Source organism: Coenobita brevimanus, chromosome 34, assembly GCF_032717465.1.
Source record: "Coenobita brevimanus isolate Jiangsu-jjx chromosome 34, ASM3271746v2, whole genome shotgun sequence".
NCBI classification, from domain to species: domain Eukaryota; kingdom Metazoa; phylum Arthropoda; class Malacostraca; order Decapoda; family Coenobitidae; genus Coenobita; species Coenobita brevimanus.
In genome coordinates this window covers 9,205,701-9,223,736 of record NC_136987.1, presented here as the reverse complement: position 1 = coordinate 9,223,736, position 18,036 = coordinate 9,205,701, and the positions used below count along the sequence as shown (strand labels likewise).

Below are 18,036 nucleotides of genomic sequence, written 5' to 3'. Positions count from 1 at the left end.
GGCGGGATGTACTCCTAATATTCAACGAGTCAGTTGGCACTCCCTCCCTCTCCTTCCTGTTACAGTACATCAGCAGATACCTCTCCATCATTATGACAGCAGGGTCAGACACTCATATCCTCCTTCAAAGTCACAGTTACGCCGTCCTCTCTCCTTCCTCTTGATGACATCCACCTTTTTTTCCTGAGAGAGAATCTTCCTATGTTTAGTAGGATCACAGTGTAGTGGCATGGTCGGGCAGGGTTAGCCGCACACACACACACACACACACACACACAAAAGCTCACACAAAGCACGTGTGAAGGACAGAGCACGGAGAGAGGGTAGGCTGAACTGGGACAAGAATGCTCAATGGACTGTGACGTCAGCCCGAACAGACTCGTGAAAGCTAAGTAACAGGTTGGTGAAATCCACGCTCTGTGTATCGCTTGGCGCATATTTTCCAACCTAAGTTTTATGCCCTGAGCAGCATTCCGTCTGTCATTGGCCACGTAATATGACATCATAATCATACAGACCTCTTTTCCCACCCTAGGGCAGGGTAAGAAGTAGCAATGTCCAAACAGCCCAAGTTTGCCCAATCCAATGGGCCAAACTTCCATTCACTCATCATTCAAGCCCCAGGAATCCTGGCTCTACCTGATATGCCAAAAACACTCACCATATTCAGTGGCTTCACATAAAACATATCCGAGAGAGTCAATCCGGGCGATGTCAAGTTGAAAAAGGCTCCAATTCCCTGATCATGCACTTCTCACAATATTCATCCAGCCAGCTTGATCTCTTGTCAGTCCCCTAACCTCCCTGACTTCCATACCTCTCTTCCCCATACACACTCGTCCACCATATCCCTCTACTTTTTCCATGGCCTACCTCGCCTCCACCCTCCTTCAAATTCACTCAGATATACCTTTCTCACCACTCTATTGTTATCCATTCTCTCCACATGACCAATGTCCAAACTCTTTTCTCTCCATTGGGTTCCTCCGATCACAACCTTATCACCTTAACCTGTCCTATCGCTCCAGTACGGCCTGCGGACCCTCCAAAAAAACGTCGTCTCTGGCACTTTGGAGCTGTGGATTGGGAGGCCCTCAGGCAGTACTTCTTTGATTTTCCCTGGAATGATTATTGCTTCCATGGCCGGGAGCCATCTGGGTGTGCCTTGCGCATTACGGAGGTTATTCTCTAGGGCATGGAAGCATACATTCCTTTCTCATATCCTTTGACTAATGCACAAAAGCCTTGGTTCTAATGCTGTTTGCAACAAGGAGAGGGCCTATAAAAGGAACCGGAGCCAACCCACCCCTGAAGCACATCATCTTTACGTTTCTGCCCGGAATCGTGCTAAGTCTGTTCTTCGCTCTGCTAAAAATAATTTCATCTGTACAAAATGCTCTCAGCTCTCTAACTTCAACTCTTCCCACTCCTTCTGGCACCTTGCCAAAAACCTTTCTAACAACTTTACCTCATCATCCTTCCCTCCTCTTTTCTACTCTGATGGCTCTGTAGCTATTTCTTCTACTGATAAAGCAGATCTCCTCGCTCAGACTTTCTCCTCCAATTCCACCTTAGACGATTCCGGTGCTGTTCCTCCATCACTTCCCCCCTCTGACTTCCTCATGGCTAACATTAAAATTTTTTCAGCTGATGTATTTTCTGCCATTGCTGGTCTCAGTACTAATAAGGCATATGGGCCTGATGGAATCCCTCCTGTTGTTCTCAAGAACTGTGCTTCTGTGCTTACACCCTGCCTAGGCAAACTCTTTTGCCTTTGTCTGTCAACTTGTACCTTTCCTTCTTGCTGGAAGTTTGCTCTCAATCAGCCAGTCCCAAAGAAGGGTGACCATTCCCAACCCTCTAACTATCGTCCAATTGCTTTAACATCCTGTATCTCAAAAGTTTTTGAGTCTATTCTTAATAGAAAAATTTTAAAGCATCCTTCCTATCACAACCTTCTTTCTGATCGTCAGTATGGGTTCCATCAGGGACGTTCCACAGGCGATCTTCTCACCTACCTTTCAGACTCCTGGTCATCCTCCTTTTGGGACTTTGGCGAAAGCTTTGCCATTGCATTTGACATCTCAAAGGCTTTCCATTGAGTCTGGCATAAATCTTTAATTTCCAAACAGCCCTCTTACGGTTTCTATCCTTCTATCTGTGCCTTCATCTCTAGCTTCCTTTCTGGTCGTTCTATAGCAGCTGTTGTAGACGGCTATCGTTCTTCTCCTAGATCTATTAACAGTGGTGTTCCTCAGGGCTCTGTCCTATCACCAATTCTCTTCCTTTTATTCGTGGCCGCAGACAAAACGCCTCCAAGTCGCTCTGAACATATTATACACAAATCACATGCGTCTCATTTTATACGCGAAATCAGACGCATTTTTGAATGGTAGGTTGCAAGGGCACGATAATAACAACCTCAGAGTCGCACGCCGCGACTATAGTAATCTATCATTTTTATCTTTTACTCCCCAACTAATTTCTTTAACACCCAGTCTAACTCTCTTTACCTCTTTCCAGAATATTTTCTTACATTCCCTCCACTTTACACTCAAGTTCCTTCCGAATTCCTATCCACTCTCTTCTTACTCACTCTTATTAATCTTTTCACCTCTCTCTTCCTCTCTACATATAACTCTCTCTTCTGTCTCTCAACTTCCTCCACATCCCTGCTTCTCATCCACTCACTATATCCTTTCTTCTTTAAACTCTCTCTTCTGTCTCTCAACTTCCTCCACACCCCTGTTTCTCATCCACTCACTATATGCTTTCTTCTTTTGTGCCACAGCCTGTTTCACCTCCTCATTCCATCATGCTGCTCCTCACACCCCTTTTCGTCTTCTCTTCACCCCATACACCATCTCACATGCTGCATGGATTTCATCAGTAATTATCTTGCAAACACTTTCCACATCCCCCATCTGCTGCAAATAATATTTACCCAATTGTTCCTCCTTTTCTCTCTAATATTTTGCCTTTTTTTCCATCCTTCTCCAAATTTTCTACCCTCCTTATATGAACTACTTCCTCCTGTCCTCCCCTTCTTTTCCTCCATTTCATTTGAACCTTGATTTTCATCACCACCAAGCGGTGGTCAGGAAGTCCACTCCCCAAACCTCTGTATGCTCTTGCATCCATTACACACCTCATTCTATCATCCACACACACATAATCAATCACTGCCTTCCATTCATTCAGTTCACCACCCACTAATCACTCGTCACGTATACCTGTGGATGATTTTGTGCCTGAGGAGGGTATTTGCTATTACCATGCTCCTCCCGGCACAAGTGTTCACTAGAGCACTGCCATTCTCATCCACTTCTGTGGGCACATCCCACTTGCCGTACTCCAACCACCTTCATATTCCCTACTTTTCCATTCAAATCTCCAATCAAAAACACTCTCTCATTCCTTTCAAACTTTTCCATGCAAACTTCCACATTTGTTCAGAACTCTTCTTTCACTCTGCTTGCACAATCTTGCATTGGTGCATAAACACACACACAAAGTAATAGGATTGCAGGTATGAAAGTGGTACACAAACAGGATGGAATAAAAAGGAGGAAGGTAGTAGAACCATGTCATGACAAGTATATAAACAAGATGATAAAGTTGATGTACTCAAATGTGGAAGGAATGGTATCTAAATTACTAGAGATGAACAATTATATCAGAGAAAATGATCCACAAATAATATGCCAAACTGAAACAAAATTAACACCAAGGATATCCAATGACATACTAAACTTAGAGGAATACAATATATGGAGAAGAGACAGAAATTTAAAAAAAGGAGGAGGAATTATAATACTAACTAAGAAAAACCTAAAAGTCAATGAAATAAAACTAGATATACCATCACAAGTAGAAATGATTGCAGTAGAGATCAACACATCTGAAGGTAAAGTAATTGTAGCCAATTTGTACATGCCACCCAGATCAAACACATGGGAAAGAGATGAATATGAGGACCTGGCAGAGAGTACAATTCAGAGTTTAAGATCATTACTACTTAAAATGGAAGAGAAATCAGAAAGAATTATACTAACTGGGGATTTCAATACAAATATGAATTGGAATACTCTAGATATAATTAGCCAAGAAAGCCGTTGGGACCAAAAGCTCCTGGATCTTGTACAAGAGTTCTTCCTAACGCAACATGGGAGGGAAACCACCAGAAAAAGAGGACGTGATGTACCTTAAGTGCTAGATCTAATATTTATTAGGCAAGAAAATGATATTGACAGTTTAATATATCACCCTCCACTCGGCAAAAGCGATCATGCAGTAATAAATTATAACTTCAGGATAGCATATGACATAGTAAACAGCAATGACAGTTACAAAAAGAGCCTAAACTATAAAAAGGGAAATTATCAAGACCTAAAGAAGTATTTCTTAGAAGTTGATTGGGAAAATGAGCTTAGATGACAAGATTTAAATGCTGTATATAAAAAATTCTGTGAATTTTATGAAATAGGAGTCCGGATGTACATCCCACAGCACAAAGAAGCAGATAAGAAAATACAGAAATGGTTCAATACAGAATGTAAAAAATCAAAATAAAGAAGAGATTTGTTGTGGAATAGATACAGACGACATAATAGTGAAAGGGCATATAATAATTACAAACAGGCAAGAAACGATTATACAAGAATAAGGAGGGAAGACCAAAAACAGTTTGAGGAGGATATAATAAATAAAAGTAGTGATCAACCAATGCTGTTTTACAGCTATATCAGAAGCAAAACCAAAGTAAAAGATATAATACAATCAATTACGGACGAGGGAATCACTTACACACAAGAGAAAGATATTTGTGAAGCACTAAATAAGAATTTCCAATTAGTTTTAACAGAAGAAAAAATTTTTGAGAGGGACTATGTGGAACATGCATGTCCACACATACTACCAGATATACAAATAGCAGAAAAAGTAATACAGGAGGAGTTAAGTAGATTAGACAGAGGAAAAGCAAGTGGTCCTGATGAAATTTCATGTTGGGTACTACGAGAATGTGCAAAGGAGTTAAGTAAACCATTATTTTTAATTTTCAAGAAATCCTTGAGTCAAGGTAAACTACCTGATATTTGGAAAAAAGCAAATATTGTCCCCTTATTCAAGAAAGGAAATAGACAAAATCCACTCAACTACCGACCAGTATCACTGACCAGGGTTGTAAGCAAGGTATTAGAAAAGCTTATAAGAAAAGCTTGGGTAAATCATCTAGAAGAACACAGTATGATAACAGAAAGACAGTTTGGTTTCAGAAAAGGAAAATCATGTGTTACTAATCTGTTGAGCTACTATGACAGAATAACAAACACAATACAGGAAAGGGAAGGATGGGTGGACAGTATCTATTTAGATTTCAAGAAAGCTTTTGACACAGTACCACACCGGAGACTTTTATGGAAACTGTACCATCAAGGAGGAATTCGAGGCAAACTGTTTTGTTGGATGCAAGACTTTCTCATAAAAAAAAAATGAGAACAGTACTAAGAGGAAACTACTCATCATGGAAAGAAGTGACTAGTGGAGTACCACAGGGTTCAGTGCTGGCACCAATCATGTTTTAAGTGTATATAAATGATATAAACAGTAACACTGGAAATGAGAGCTATCTGAATATGTTTCCAGATGATGCAAAAATACAAAGGAGAATTACTAACACAGACTCTTGTAAAGAGCTACAAGAAGAATTAAATAAACTTCATGAATGGAGTAGTACATGGCAAATGGAATTCAATGTGGACAAGTGTCATGTAATCAAGTTTGGTAAAAATGGAAAAAGACTTGATTGGGATTATAAGTTAGGAAATAAAACCCTATACACATCAGAAAGAGAGAAAGACCTAGGTGTGATTATCAATAACAGACTATCTCCGGCTGACCACATCAGCGAGAAGGTACGGAACATGTATACACTGCTTGCAAATATGAGAATAGCATTCACATACATGAATGAAGACATGCTAAGAAGGATAATAACATCATTCCTTAGACCAACCCTGGAATATGCATCAGTAGTCTGGAGTCCTCATCTCAAAAAGCACATAGACAAGATTGAAAAAGTTCAAAGGGCCGCTACAAGATGGATACCAAGCTTAACCCCTACACCGCGGGCATGTTTACCGATGTTTTGCGTGTGCCGCGGGGTTATTCGGGCTCCGACAGACTCTCAAAAAATATTTGCCAAAAATCAGTTATTAGTCCTAGAATATTAAAATTATATATGCTTATGGCACATACCTTCAGCTTTCTCCTGGAATGTTTGTTGAGCCTTCGTCAGTTACCGTAGGACTTGTGGAGACCTCTGAAGTTGGGTAACGAAGTCTCCACTTTACACTTCCCGAGAACCCGTAATATGATTACCACAGCCAGATAGTAACACTATAAACACTACTCTATGATTTTCAAGTAGTTTGGGATCCATACTCCAAAAAAAAAACCCACTGTGAAAGCAATGAAAATTACGAGCGCGTCTGACCGTCGCACTGGCACTAGTTCGCTCTTGGTACTCTGTCATTTATTATTCATAAAACCCCTCACACTTTATATTTCTATTACTATATAACACTTATATATACCTACAGTCTTTATCCATAAGTTTCCTTCAGTAGTATTAGTTTATTGTCACTGTAGGGATTCAATTTCTTTCAGTAAAATACGTAGCATTTACTTTCTCGTCCTGTATACTAGCATTGAGAGTGAATGTCACTTTCATCTTCACTCTCATAACTCATAGTATTCAGACATGCTAGAGTGAAACTTTCACTTTCATTACTCCTAGGGTATATACTCATATTCTTATAATACTACTCATTTACATTTCTATTTACGTTCTCTATTTTATTTACGTTATTTACATTTCCATTTTATTTACAGTGTGTTATGCACTGTCACTTGAAGTAACTTATAAAACTATTTTCCATTGTTCACGTATATTTACATTCATTAATTTCACTTGCTGTTTACACATTATTTACAATTCCACTTGCACTGTTTTACTCAATAGAAAGATCGTAGTCACTCTTTTATCAATTGTCAGCCCTTTACCTCTTTCCACACGAGGTTTAGTAGGGGGTAAAGGTCACAGGGCCCTTTGCATGGGGGTGAAAAAGTCCCTGAAGTCAGCAAGAAGAAACAGACGTACCTGTACTTCGGAAGATGAGAGTAAACTGATAAGGGAGGGCCGGGGTAGAGGCCTACTTAGGGGGTATTCAGTGCTACCAATGTTAGCTCTTGAAACAGCTATGTATAGCACAGAAATGACTGGCAGGAAATCTAGACAATACATTATAAATTAGGTAGTTCCAGGTGAATGTAAATATCACTTAGGCTTCTCCCTTCCCTCCTTACATGTATATTTATTACGAAAATAGATTATACAGCATATTTCAAGGGGAAAAAAAACAGCGAAAATTAGCGAACGAGTGCACATGAGGTGTTGTCAGGTGATAATTAGCCAATTCCAGGTGTATGGCACTCTCACTTACCTTATTTCTTTCTTGTATATATTATTTGGTATAAGAATAGGACATAGGGCTTATTTCAATGGATGAAATCAGTGAAAAATTCCAGGGAAGATTTACTTAGCGTAGCACGGCCGGGCAGGCGAGAGGATAGGGTAATGGAGGGGGGGTAGGGAGGGGAGTCAAGAACAGGGAGAAATGGCTAAATTGTCAACAATGGATGGGAGTACAAATGAGATTAGGAGCGCTGAGTAGTGTTGGACATTGGCAGTACTGATAGATAATACAAGCCCCCACTTGGAAGCCCGGGTGAATTCAAAATAACACCGAATCACAAAAGCGACGCCTCGCAGTATGATCCCTTGCTTCCAAGCGTCACGAAAGTGACACCCCACGGTTAAGGGGTTAAGGGACCTAAGCTACGAAGAAAGATTAAATAAACTGAATCTACCAACACTACAGGAGAGAAGAAAAAGAGGTGACATGATAATGCTATATAAGTGCATATCAGGGAAGGAGAAAATAGACATAAATGATTACTTAACATATGGAGAAGCATCAGCAAGAGGACACTGCAAAAAACTGCATAAGAAGAGAGGTGATAAAGACGTAAGGAAATTCAGTTTCCCAAACAGAGCAACTGATCAATGGAATGCACTACCGAATGAAACAGTGTGTGCCAAAACAATTCACAAATTTAAGGATATGTACGATAAATATGGTTTAAGACACAGGACAGTACGAGCTTGACTCATTCCTATAAAGATACAATTAGGTAAGAACAATTAGATAGGTAAGAACACACACACACACACACACACACACACACACACACACACACACACACACACAAAATCACCCACATTTGTAGTTCAACTTTCCATCTTACCAACATAAACCTTGAGCCAACACATTCATATTCTCTTATACTCTACTTCCATCTCTTGCACACAACAATACAGACGCCTTCTTTTGCCCTCTCATTCTCACCCACCCCTGAGCATATACCCCATCCATACCCCCATTCTCTCACACTCTCACCTCCCCATTTAGTCTCAGTTAATCCACATACATCCAATTTTACACCCTCAAGCACCTGGACAATCTCTCTCTTTCACCTCATCATTTGCATCCCTTACATTCCATGTCACAATCTGTACCGTGTCCTTTGTTTGGTCCTTAGTCATCAACTGTTGGTCAGTCCTGGTATGAGGCTTCCTGTTCCTGTTCATATTTTTAGTCAGTTGTTTTCCAGGGAGGGGCACTAACCCTCAGCCAACCCACTTGTTGTCACATAGGGAACACTTGTTGGCTGATTATAAGGTTACCACCCAGCGTTGTCAATGATTTCCTGGTTTACAGGAAATAATTTTCCTTGCCACTCAATGTACAGCTCTAAAACATATTAATCTCCATGCCACTCAATGTACAGCTCTAAAACACATAAATCAACCTAAAAACAAAATTTAAGTCTAAAATATCTTTAAAATATGTTGAAAAAGAAAAAAAAAATCGCTATACCGGGGTTTGGCCATCATTCGGCGGGACAGGGTGGTATTTCTGCCCCCATCGCTATGCCAGGGTATCGCATCTAGGGATATCATACCTTGGGGTCTACCTGTATATACACTACACACACACAACTACCAAACAGCAAACCTTGTACATATAGCGCTGTAATGAAGAAGAATAGGCAAGATCTATATGTAACATTTTTCTATCAATTAAAAGACTGTTTCACTGTAGAACTGAGCTTAAACAAAATTGCCAAATCTCTCAAGAATTACTCTACACTTAATGGCCCCATCTACTGCCTTCTTTCTTATTAGATGCAGTAAACCACTTTATTTAGACCACAGACAGAAGAGTGACTGAAAATGTTGACTAAATAAAGAATATAAATAACTAATGGATGCGGGCAGTTCATGGTTATTTCGACAGCGGGTGTACACTACTTATGTACATAAACCTACACAGCCACCACACTTACACATGACCAGTATGAGGAATACAACACTCTCAACTCGATGCTTTCGGCCTTCAGTTCTTTTCTTTCTTTACTTTTCTCCTCTCCCACCTACCCGCTTATTATAATGAACCTTTAATAATTACCCTAACAACAGGACTTTATTAACCCTTTGAGCTTCTTAAGACTATTTTGATCGTCATTTCAAATCCAACCTCAGAGATTCCGATGACGCTTTTCATCATCATTTTACTAAACTTTTGTAAAATATTCACCATAAATCACGTTTACTCATCTTAACAAAGAGGCTCCAGCATGATGTCACGGAATGGTTGCTCTATGCGTGGAGGTACTGCACAGCTGGTCTGACTCATGGCTTTGTTTCTTTATAACTTTATTCTTGGTGAATATTTTTCTACAGCAAGGTATAAAATTTTTGGTTTTCGCCCAACTTCAACTCGTCACTTTGACTTTTTATATTCCTTGCTCTCCTTTTATGAACATACTACAATAAAGTACAACTATTCAGCTTCAAAAAAACACCACAACTAGCATCCTATCATAAGAAAAACAGCGCGAAGCAAATATGCGGAAGACTAAAATAAAATTGTGCATCTCTTTCCTTTCGCTTTACTGTACAATAAAATGCAAGTACAGTAAACCCTCCACTAGCCGACATAATAGAGCCAAAGGCATGTCCGGAAAGTGGTCCCATCCAGAAAGTGGATCCCGGCCTCCTGGTCTTGTACTTAAGGACCCTAACCCGACCTAACTTTGAAAGCCACCTAAATAACTCCCAACCGAACATGCATAGCACCTATTTAAACCTATTTAAGACCCTATTCACACCAATAATGAACATAAGGCATGAAATAAATGAAAAGAAATCAAAGAATGAGGAATTAGAAGTGACTATACCTCAGCCAGGGTACTTACAGAACGTCTGTGACTGCCTTCTCTAAGGCTTTGGCAGTGGTGAAAATGCTCTTGAAGCACATACAGTAATCCAGTGTTGTGCTGCACTTAATTCTTTGCACTGTGAGTTATAATTGTTTAACACTGCATATTCTTCTTAACTGCACCACGCCAGTTTCAACCGCCAGTTTCAACCACCAGTTTCAACCGCCAATTTGCACTCCACAGTTAATCCTTTGCACTCTAATTTCTTAATACTGCACACACTGTAAATTCCCGTGTGGTCTAGTGGTGAGGTATTGCAGTTTATTCACAAAAAATGAGCACGTGTGGCTTCCATTGCGATAAGCATCTACTTGCGATCGAAGTTAGGCAGGAACTGTTGGTGACGGGGAAACAGAGTTGCCAGATCGTAACGGTCACATTACCAAACTCCTCAATTTTCATTACCAAATTTCACTTTTCATTACCAAATTCGTAAAGCTAGGATATATTTTTCACTAATTATATATAGTATACAAGTTCAAATACATGTAATCTATTCTATCTATCTATCTATAGCCCGACGCCCTAATCCCGCAAAGGGTGGCCGCAGACAAAACGCCTCCAAGTCGTTCTGTCACCCATCATTTGACTACCCTCCCCCCAACTCACCTCCCCCTCCCTCATATACCTCTCAACTCCATCCCTCCACCTCATCCTCGGTCTACCTCTCCCTCTCCCTCCCTCCACCTCACCTACATACACCCTCTAAGTCAGTCTTTCATTCTCCATTCTCTTCACATGTCCAAACCACCTCAGTGTATTTCTCCTAATCTTCTCAACCACATCCACATCCACCCCACAGCGTTCCTTCACTTCTTCATTCGTCAACCTGTCCCTCCACGTCACTCCACATGCTCCTCTCAAGTAACTCATTTCCACTGTTCTCACTCTTGACTTGTTCTCCTCTTGCAAGGTCCATGCCTCGCTTCCATACGTCAGGGTAGGGATCACAATGCTATCATGCAGTGACTTCTTAACTTCCATACTCACCTCCCTATTTCTCATCACTGCTTTCAGTGTACCAACAACCTTCCTTCCCTGCTGTACCCTTTCACGCACTTCATCCCCCAAAGTTCCATCCTTACTCATCACACTACCCAAGTACTTGAATGCACTCACATTCTCCGTATCCTCACCATCCAACCTCACTGCACACTCTGTGACTTCATTCATCTCAAACACCATAACTTTACTTTTGTTTACATTAACTTTCAGATTCCTCCTCCTACACACTGTCCCAAATTCATTCACCAAACCTTGCAACTCCCATTCATCTTCACTCAACAGTACTGTATCATCAGCAAACAGCAACACCGGAAGCTTTCAAATCTCACCCTCATTCATTAGAGCCACCCCCACATCAACTGCCCTACCCTGCACCTCCTTTACAACCCCATCCATGTATATATTAAACAGCCATGGAGACATCACACAACCCTGTTTCAGTCCCACATTGAGATCAAAGAACTCATTCAGCTCACCATCCACTCGCACCGAAACCCTAGCTCCCTCGTACATACTCTTCACAGCACTCAACAATTTCCCCTCCACTCCATATATTCTTAATACCTTCCACATACCTTGCCTATCTAGTCTGTCATAAGCTTTCTCCAAGTCCATGAAGGCAGCATACACTTTCCTTCCCTTCTCTAGATACTTCTCCACTAAACATCTTAGAACAAATATCTGATATACACACCCTTTTCCCTTCCTAAATCCCCCTTGTTCTTCTCCAACTAGCTCCTCTGTCATATGCCTAACCCTATCAGTGAGTATTCTACCATATATTTTACCAGTCACACTAAGTAGGCAAATACCCCTATGGTTACCACATACTTCTCTCTCTCCTTTTCCTTTGTATAAAGGAACAATTATACCTGACTTCCAGTCCTCTGGAACCCTTCCCTCATCCCAAGCCAATCTACACAACTTCCATATCCACTCCACAACAATCTCGCCCCCATACCTAAGCATTTCACCACACACTCCATCAATTCCTGGGGCCTTTCCCAACTTAATATTCTTCATCGCTTCCACTACTTCTGCCCTACTGATCTCTTCCTCCCTCCTCTCATCTCTTCTTCTCCCAGCCATTCCCCAACCACTTATACTCGCACTGCTCTCACTCTCCACATTCAACAAATCCTCAAAGTGCTCCTTCCATCTCCTCAGTTTCTCTCTCTTCTCCAACAACAATCTATTATTCCTATCTTTCACTCCCCTACTATTTCCCCTTTCACACTGCCTTACTTTCTTTACCTCCTTCCAAAACAATTTCTTACTCTCCCTCCATTCACACTCAGATTCCTCCCAAACTCCTCATCCACTTTCTTTTTACTATCCTTCACCAGTCTCTTAACCTCCCTTCTCCTGCTCACATATACCTTTCTCTTCTCTCTCTCATCTTCTCCCCTACCTCTACTCGCTAACCATTCACTAAAAGCCTTCTTCTTTTGTTCCACAGCTTGTTTCACCTCATCATTCCACCATGCTGTCCCTTGCACACCCTTGCATCTTCTCCTCACTCCACAAACCGACTCACACGCTGCGCCTATCTCTTCCGTGAATATCTTACATGCGTCTTCCACCCCTTCCATCTGCTCTAGCTCATACCTTCCCAGTCTTTCTTCCACTATGCTCTTATACTCTGTCATTTTCTCACTATCTTGCAATTTCTCCACTCTTCTCACAGGAGTTGCTTCCTCCTGTCTTCTCCTTCGTCTCCTCAACCACTTTCTTTGCAACTCTACCTTGGCCATCACTAAGTGATGGTCCGAGACTCCATTCCCCCACCCTCTCCACACTCTTGTATCCAACACTTGTCTTCTCATTTGCTCATCCACACACACGTAGTCTATCATTGCCTTTCGTTCAACAAGTTCACCATCCATCCTCCTCATTACTCTCCATGTATACCGGTGGATCATCTTATGCCGAAAGTAGGTGTTGGCAATTGCCAACCCCTTACAAGCACAGATGTCCACCAAAGCACTTCCATTCCCATCTACGTCAGCTGGCACACCCCACTGACCAACCATTCCATCCACTCGTACATTCCCAACTTTGCCATTCATGTAATCACTCTCCTTATAATTAACAGCATGTTGATTATTTTCACACTATGTAGGCTAGCAGATTGATCAGAGAGAGTAAACAATCCACCATCTCCATCCTGTGTATCCTTATACAGTACATGTGAAAAATCCGTTTGGTAATGCATTATTCTGATTCATTACCATACAAATTTTTCATTACCAAATTGGCCCACAATTGGATATGAAAAATACCAAATGGCAACCCTGACAGGGGAGGGGGGGGGAAGGAAGGGGTGAAGGGACCGTGGTGTAAACAGCTGTTCGGCGCTGCGCAGCTATTTCCAATTACGAGTGGGAAAGTTGGGGGGGATTTTTTTCTTTTTTTGGCCATTTTTGGGTTCCGAAGGTCCAGGCCCACAATGTCCGGTAAGTGGGGTGTCCGGAAAGTGGGCGTCTGGATAGTACAGGAATTACTGTATTACCATACTCTATATATCATTGTAAAGGTAATTTCTTGTATTTTTGCATGATTTAAACCAAATTTACATATCTTTACTCGTTATTTTTTGCTGAATACTTTTCAACAGCAAGGTATAAAATGTTTGCTTTTCGCCTAACTTCAACTCATCACTTAGACATTTTATTTTCATTGTTCTCCTTTTCTGAACATACTACGATAAAGTACAACTATTCAGCTTTAAAATGACACCAAAACCAACACTCTATCATGAAAAGTTTATTTACACAGAGCGATCAAAGTAAAATATTGGGCCGCAAAGATGTGGGTCAGCGTGAGTGGCTGACTCAAGCACAGACATAATCTGCCCTGCCCAGAAACCTGATAGGGTTAAGCTGCAAAACAGTGTCATGGTAACATTCTTTCACACAGAATGGGCAAAACAATGAACAAAATCTTCAGTTAAAGTCACTTTAATGTTTCTTCCACCCAAATCTAATATCCCGACAACAGCAACAGATATCAACATCAGTTTGGTTTCGTAAAAAATGCAAATATCGGTGATGTATAAGTTAAGCGAACTGTATCAGTTACAGCACTAGTGGGTAGTGGGAAAATGTGTCCAGTGGGAATAGGTGGGTGAGTGGGTGGGTAGTGGAAAAGAAGGTTCATGAGGAATAGGTGGGTGTGCAAGGTGTGTGGGTAGGTAGTGAGAAAACAAGTCCATTGGGAACAGGTGGGCAGGCAGGGTAGGTGGACGGGTAGTGGGAAAAGAGGGCCAAGAGAAATAGGTGGGTGGGCAGGTAGTGGGAAATTAGAGCCATGGGGAACAGGTGGGTTGGTGGACAGGTAGTGGGAAAATAGTCCATGGGGAATAAATAGATGGGTAGCGGGAAAACAGGTCCATGCAGTAGATAGGTCCATGGGTAATATATCCCTGGGGAAATGGGTCCAAGGAGGAACATGGATCCAGTGGATAAAATGGGACCCTAAGGATAATCTATGGGAGTGGCCCCCAGGGCCCCAGGTAATGTTTGTATGCTTGGTCATATTTTCTGCCTGGTCAAAGTTGGGTTCCTTGCTAGCGAATGAAAAAGACAAAAGTATAAAGCATAATATTCCCTACAAACTCACTGTATAACATACATCACAATTGGCATCAAACTATGCAGTCCAATTTTCAGCAAGAAACACAGCTGGTAACCTTCCCTGACTGATCCACTAGTATTAACATGAGCAATAGTTCACCAACAATCTTCTGACATTACTGTGTCCAGCCTTCATATTTCTCATTCCTCCCCAATGGTAAAGAGTATCCTTTTATCTCATACTCTTCATACTGTTACTGCATAAAAAACTTTCAAGTAACACTTTCCACTGCCAAAACTAGCAGTGAAGTATCAGCAAACTTTTGATCATGATAGTATCTTTTACTAATGCAACACTCAAGGGTATATAAAGCACAAACAAAGTTTGCACAGACTACATGCATAACATAATATCAAGTTCTCACCTGAGTTTTAGAAAATGAGCACTGAACTTGACAAATGATACAGCCAAGTTCTTTGCTGTATACTGAGAGAGGCGTTGCTTGGACATGAGGCCATGGAGTATCTTGCTATATTCCACCAGTTGACCATAAACCTGATAATTAGACAGTCTTTGTTATATGTCCTTCTCTTTTACATTCCTTTTTGCTTAAAGTCTGCATTAAATGATGAAAATTGCCTACTGAAGTACCACTGCTACCTCTAAAGGTGATTCACCAGTAGCTATTGGATAGTTGCTCTCGTTCTGGAAGGTACTGCTATGGGAATGACGTGGAGCCAATGCCCAGTAACTGGCACTGCACAACACTAAAAGCAGGGAATGTAACTAGAGTATGGTATATTTACTAAACAGTCAAAGTTCAGGTTGAGACTAATACTCATTATATCTCCTATACACAGCTTACCCTCCAGAGGTCTATGCCTCCTTCATTTTCCCTGCACCTCACCATGTGGAAGGACCTTGTTCTAACCCTGACACGGCCCTGTCTGCCATAGGAAGGTGGCTGCTTGCATGAGGTCAATGAATGTCTGCCCAGACAGACTGGAGTAATGCAACAACAACAACAACAGCAACAACAGATTATAAAAATGAATACAATACCAATTACATGGGAAAGGTTGTGGCATTTTACTTGCAATGAGGACAGCCAATATTCCACTCATTATACTCTGAAACACAGGACAGTTTTTTATGAGACAAACTGAGTGCTGGCTTTACTTGAAACGTCATTAACATCTTGCACACTGGTTCAGTCTTCCTATAATATTTCTAAGTGGCAAGAAGTAAATGTTACTGGAGATATGAGGGAAGTGATGGTCAAGATAAAAGATGACTCACAGTGTGATGTGTTGAAGTGTGATGTGAAGCCTGAATTCGTGAAAGGGTTATGTACTGCACCTTGATGCAGTGTTAGGGAAAAAAAAAAATACTGGATAAATGTACAAAAGAGCTGATGGGTATGAGAAGCCGAAGGGAGTAAAGTAGCTGGTATTAGGAAGGCAATTATATGAAATACTGGCATAATGGCAAAGGCTGAAAATCAACAGTGGGAGCACTGAAATGGGATTTAAACACGTTTCATTTCGTTTTTAAAGGCTCAAACATGCTTGCATGTGTCGGCCTTGGTCAACTAATGGCGGCTCTCCACGCTGCACGATCCATTGCAGCCTCCCTGTTCAGTCCCTTAACCCTAAGGTCACACTTAATGACCTCGTCCCATGTCTTTCTCGGTCTACCCCTCATAACCCCACCCCCAATATTAACACTTCTCACCTTCCTCACCCAGTTATCATCCCCCATCCTCTCCACATGTCCAAATCATCTCAATCTACCTCTCCTCATCACAACACCAATACACTCCAATCCCATCCTACCTCTCAACTCTTCCATTGTAAACCCAGCCCCTCCAGGCCTTGGACGCAGGGACGCACTGCACATCCACCTAATCATTGTCATTTCTGTACGTCTGAGCCGGCGAATATCTTCCTCCCTCACTGCCCAGGTCTCACTACCATACAGCATTACACTCCTAACACATGCTGCATACAAAGACCCCTTAGCACGTAGGGAGAGCCCTCTCAATGTCAGGAGAGGCAAGAGCTCCCTGAACTTCTTCCAACCACTTCTCACCCTAGCCACAGAGCTAGCTCCAGCCCCACCTCCAGCACACAACATGTCTCCCAAATAACAAAACTCTTCCACACACTCAAGAGATTCACCTGCAAGTTCAATCCTTTCACGTCTGACAATCTCCACCTGCTCACCCCGGCACACCGTACACATAAAATCAGCATTATCTCGCAGTCTACCTCTGATACCACTACATCTCTTATGCACCCATTTATCACAAACACCGCACAAGATGGAATTACTTCCCACGCCCTTGTGGCAAACTGCACATGGCCACTCTCCCTCATCTTTGACAGTACCGCCACCAACCCCAGATCTCATCACTTTTGTTTTATCTGCATTTACCCTTAAACCCTTTTGCCCCATACCATCTCTCCACTTCTTAAACCTTTCCTCCGCCTCCCTTTCGTTCTCTGCATGTACATGACAGCTTGGATAAGAAATAAGAAATGCAGATATGTGAAAGATATGAATTAAGGACATATATTAATTAATGAGTAGAACAGTGAGTTTAGATAGTATAGTCACCTACAGTATACCATATAGTTACTGTATAATAGTGGGGTGGCAGCCGTTGTTAAGTGATCTCAGTCTGTCTGGCCAAGCAGACCCATCATTCTTAGGGAAACAACCTCCCCTGCAGGACTGTAACATGCAGTGCGCCCATGTTCTCTGGTGGTGGACCACAGCTCACCGCTGTAAGGCGAGGAGAAGACTGTGGAGAGTTGGCTCCTGGCAAGACATAGCATTTGCATCTCTCCATCCAGTTAACAGGGGCACCATAGCAGGTTCCACATCATCCCATTATCTGGTTATATGGATACCACCTATAGTCACAGCGCGCGACTCTGAGGTTGTTATTATCGTGCTCTGGCAACCTACCCATCAACAATGCGTCCTATTTTGTGTATAATATGAGACGAACGTGATTCATGTATAATACTGTAATATTCTTGT

General features: G+C 41.6%; 1 protein-coding gene across 1 annotated transcript in view; it reads right to left on the bottom strand.

Annotated features, from left to right (window-relative positions):
• Positions 1-18,036, bottom strand: part of LOC145396066 (HAUS augmin-like complex subunit 4) — a 204,098-nt gene that overhangs the window by 37,422 nt on the left and 148,640 nt on the right. The window contains exon 7 of the mRNA XM_080269531.1: positions 15,413-15,543. Within this exon, the coding sequence (XP_080125657.1) occupies positions 15,413-15,543 (131 nt within the window). The remainder of the gene's footprint in view (positions 1-15,412; positions 15,544-18,036) is intronic.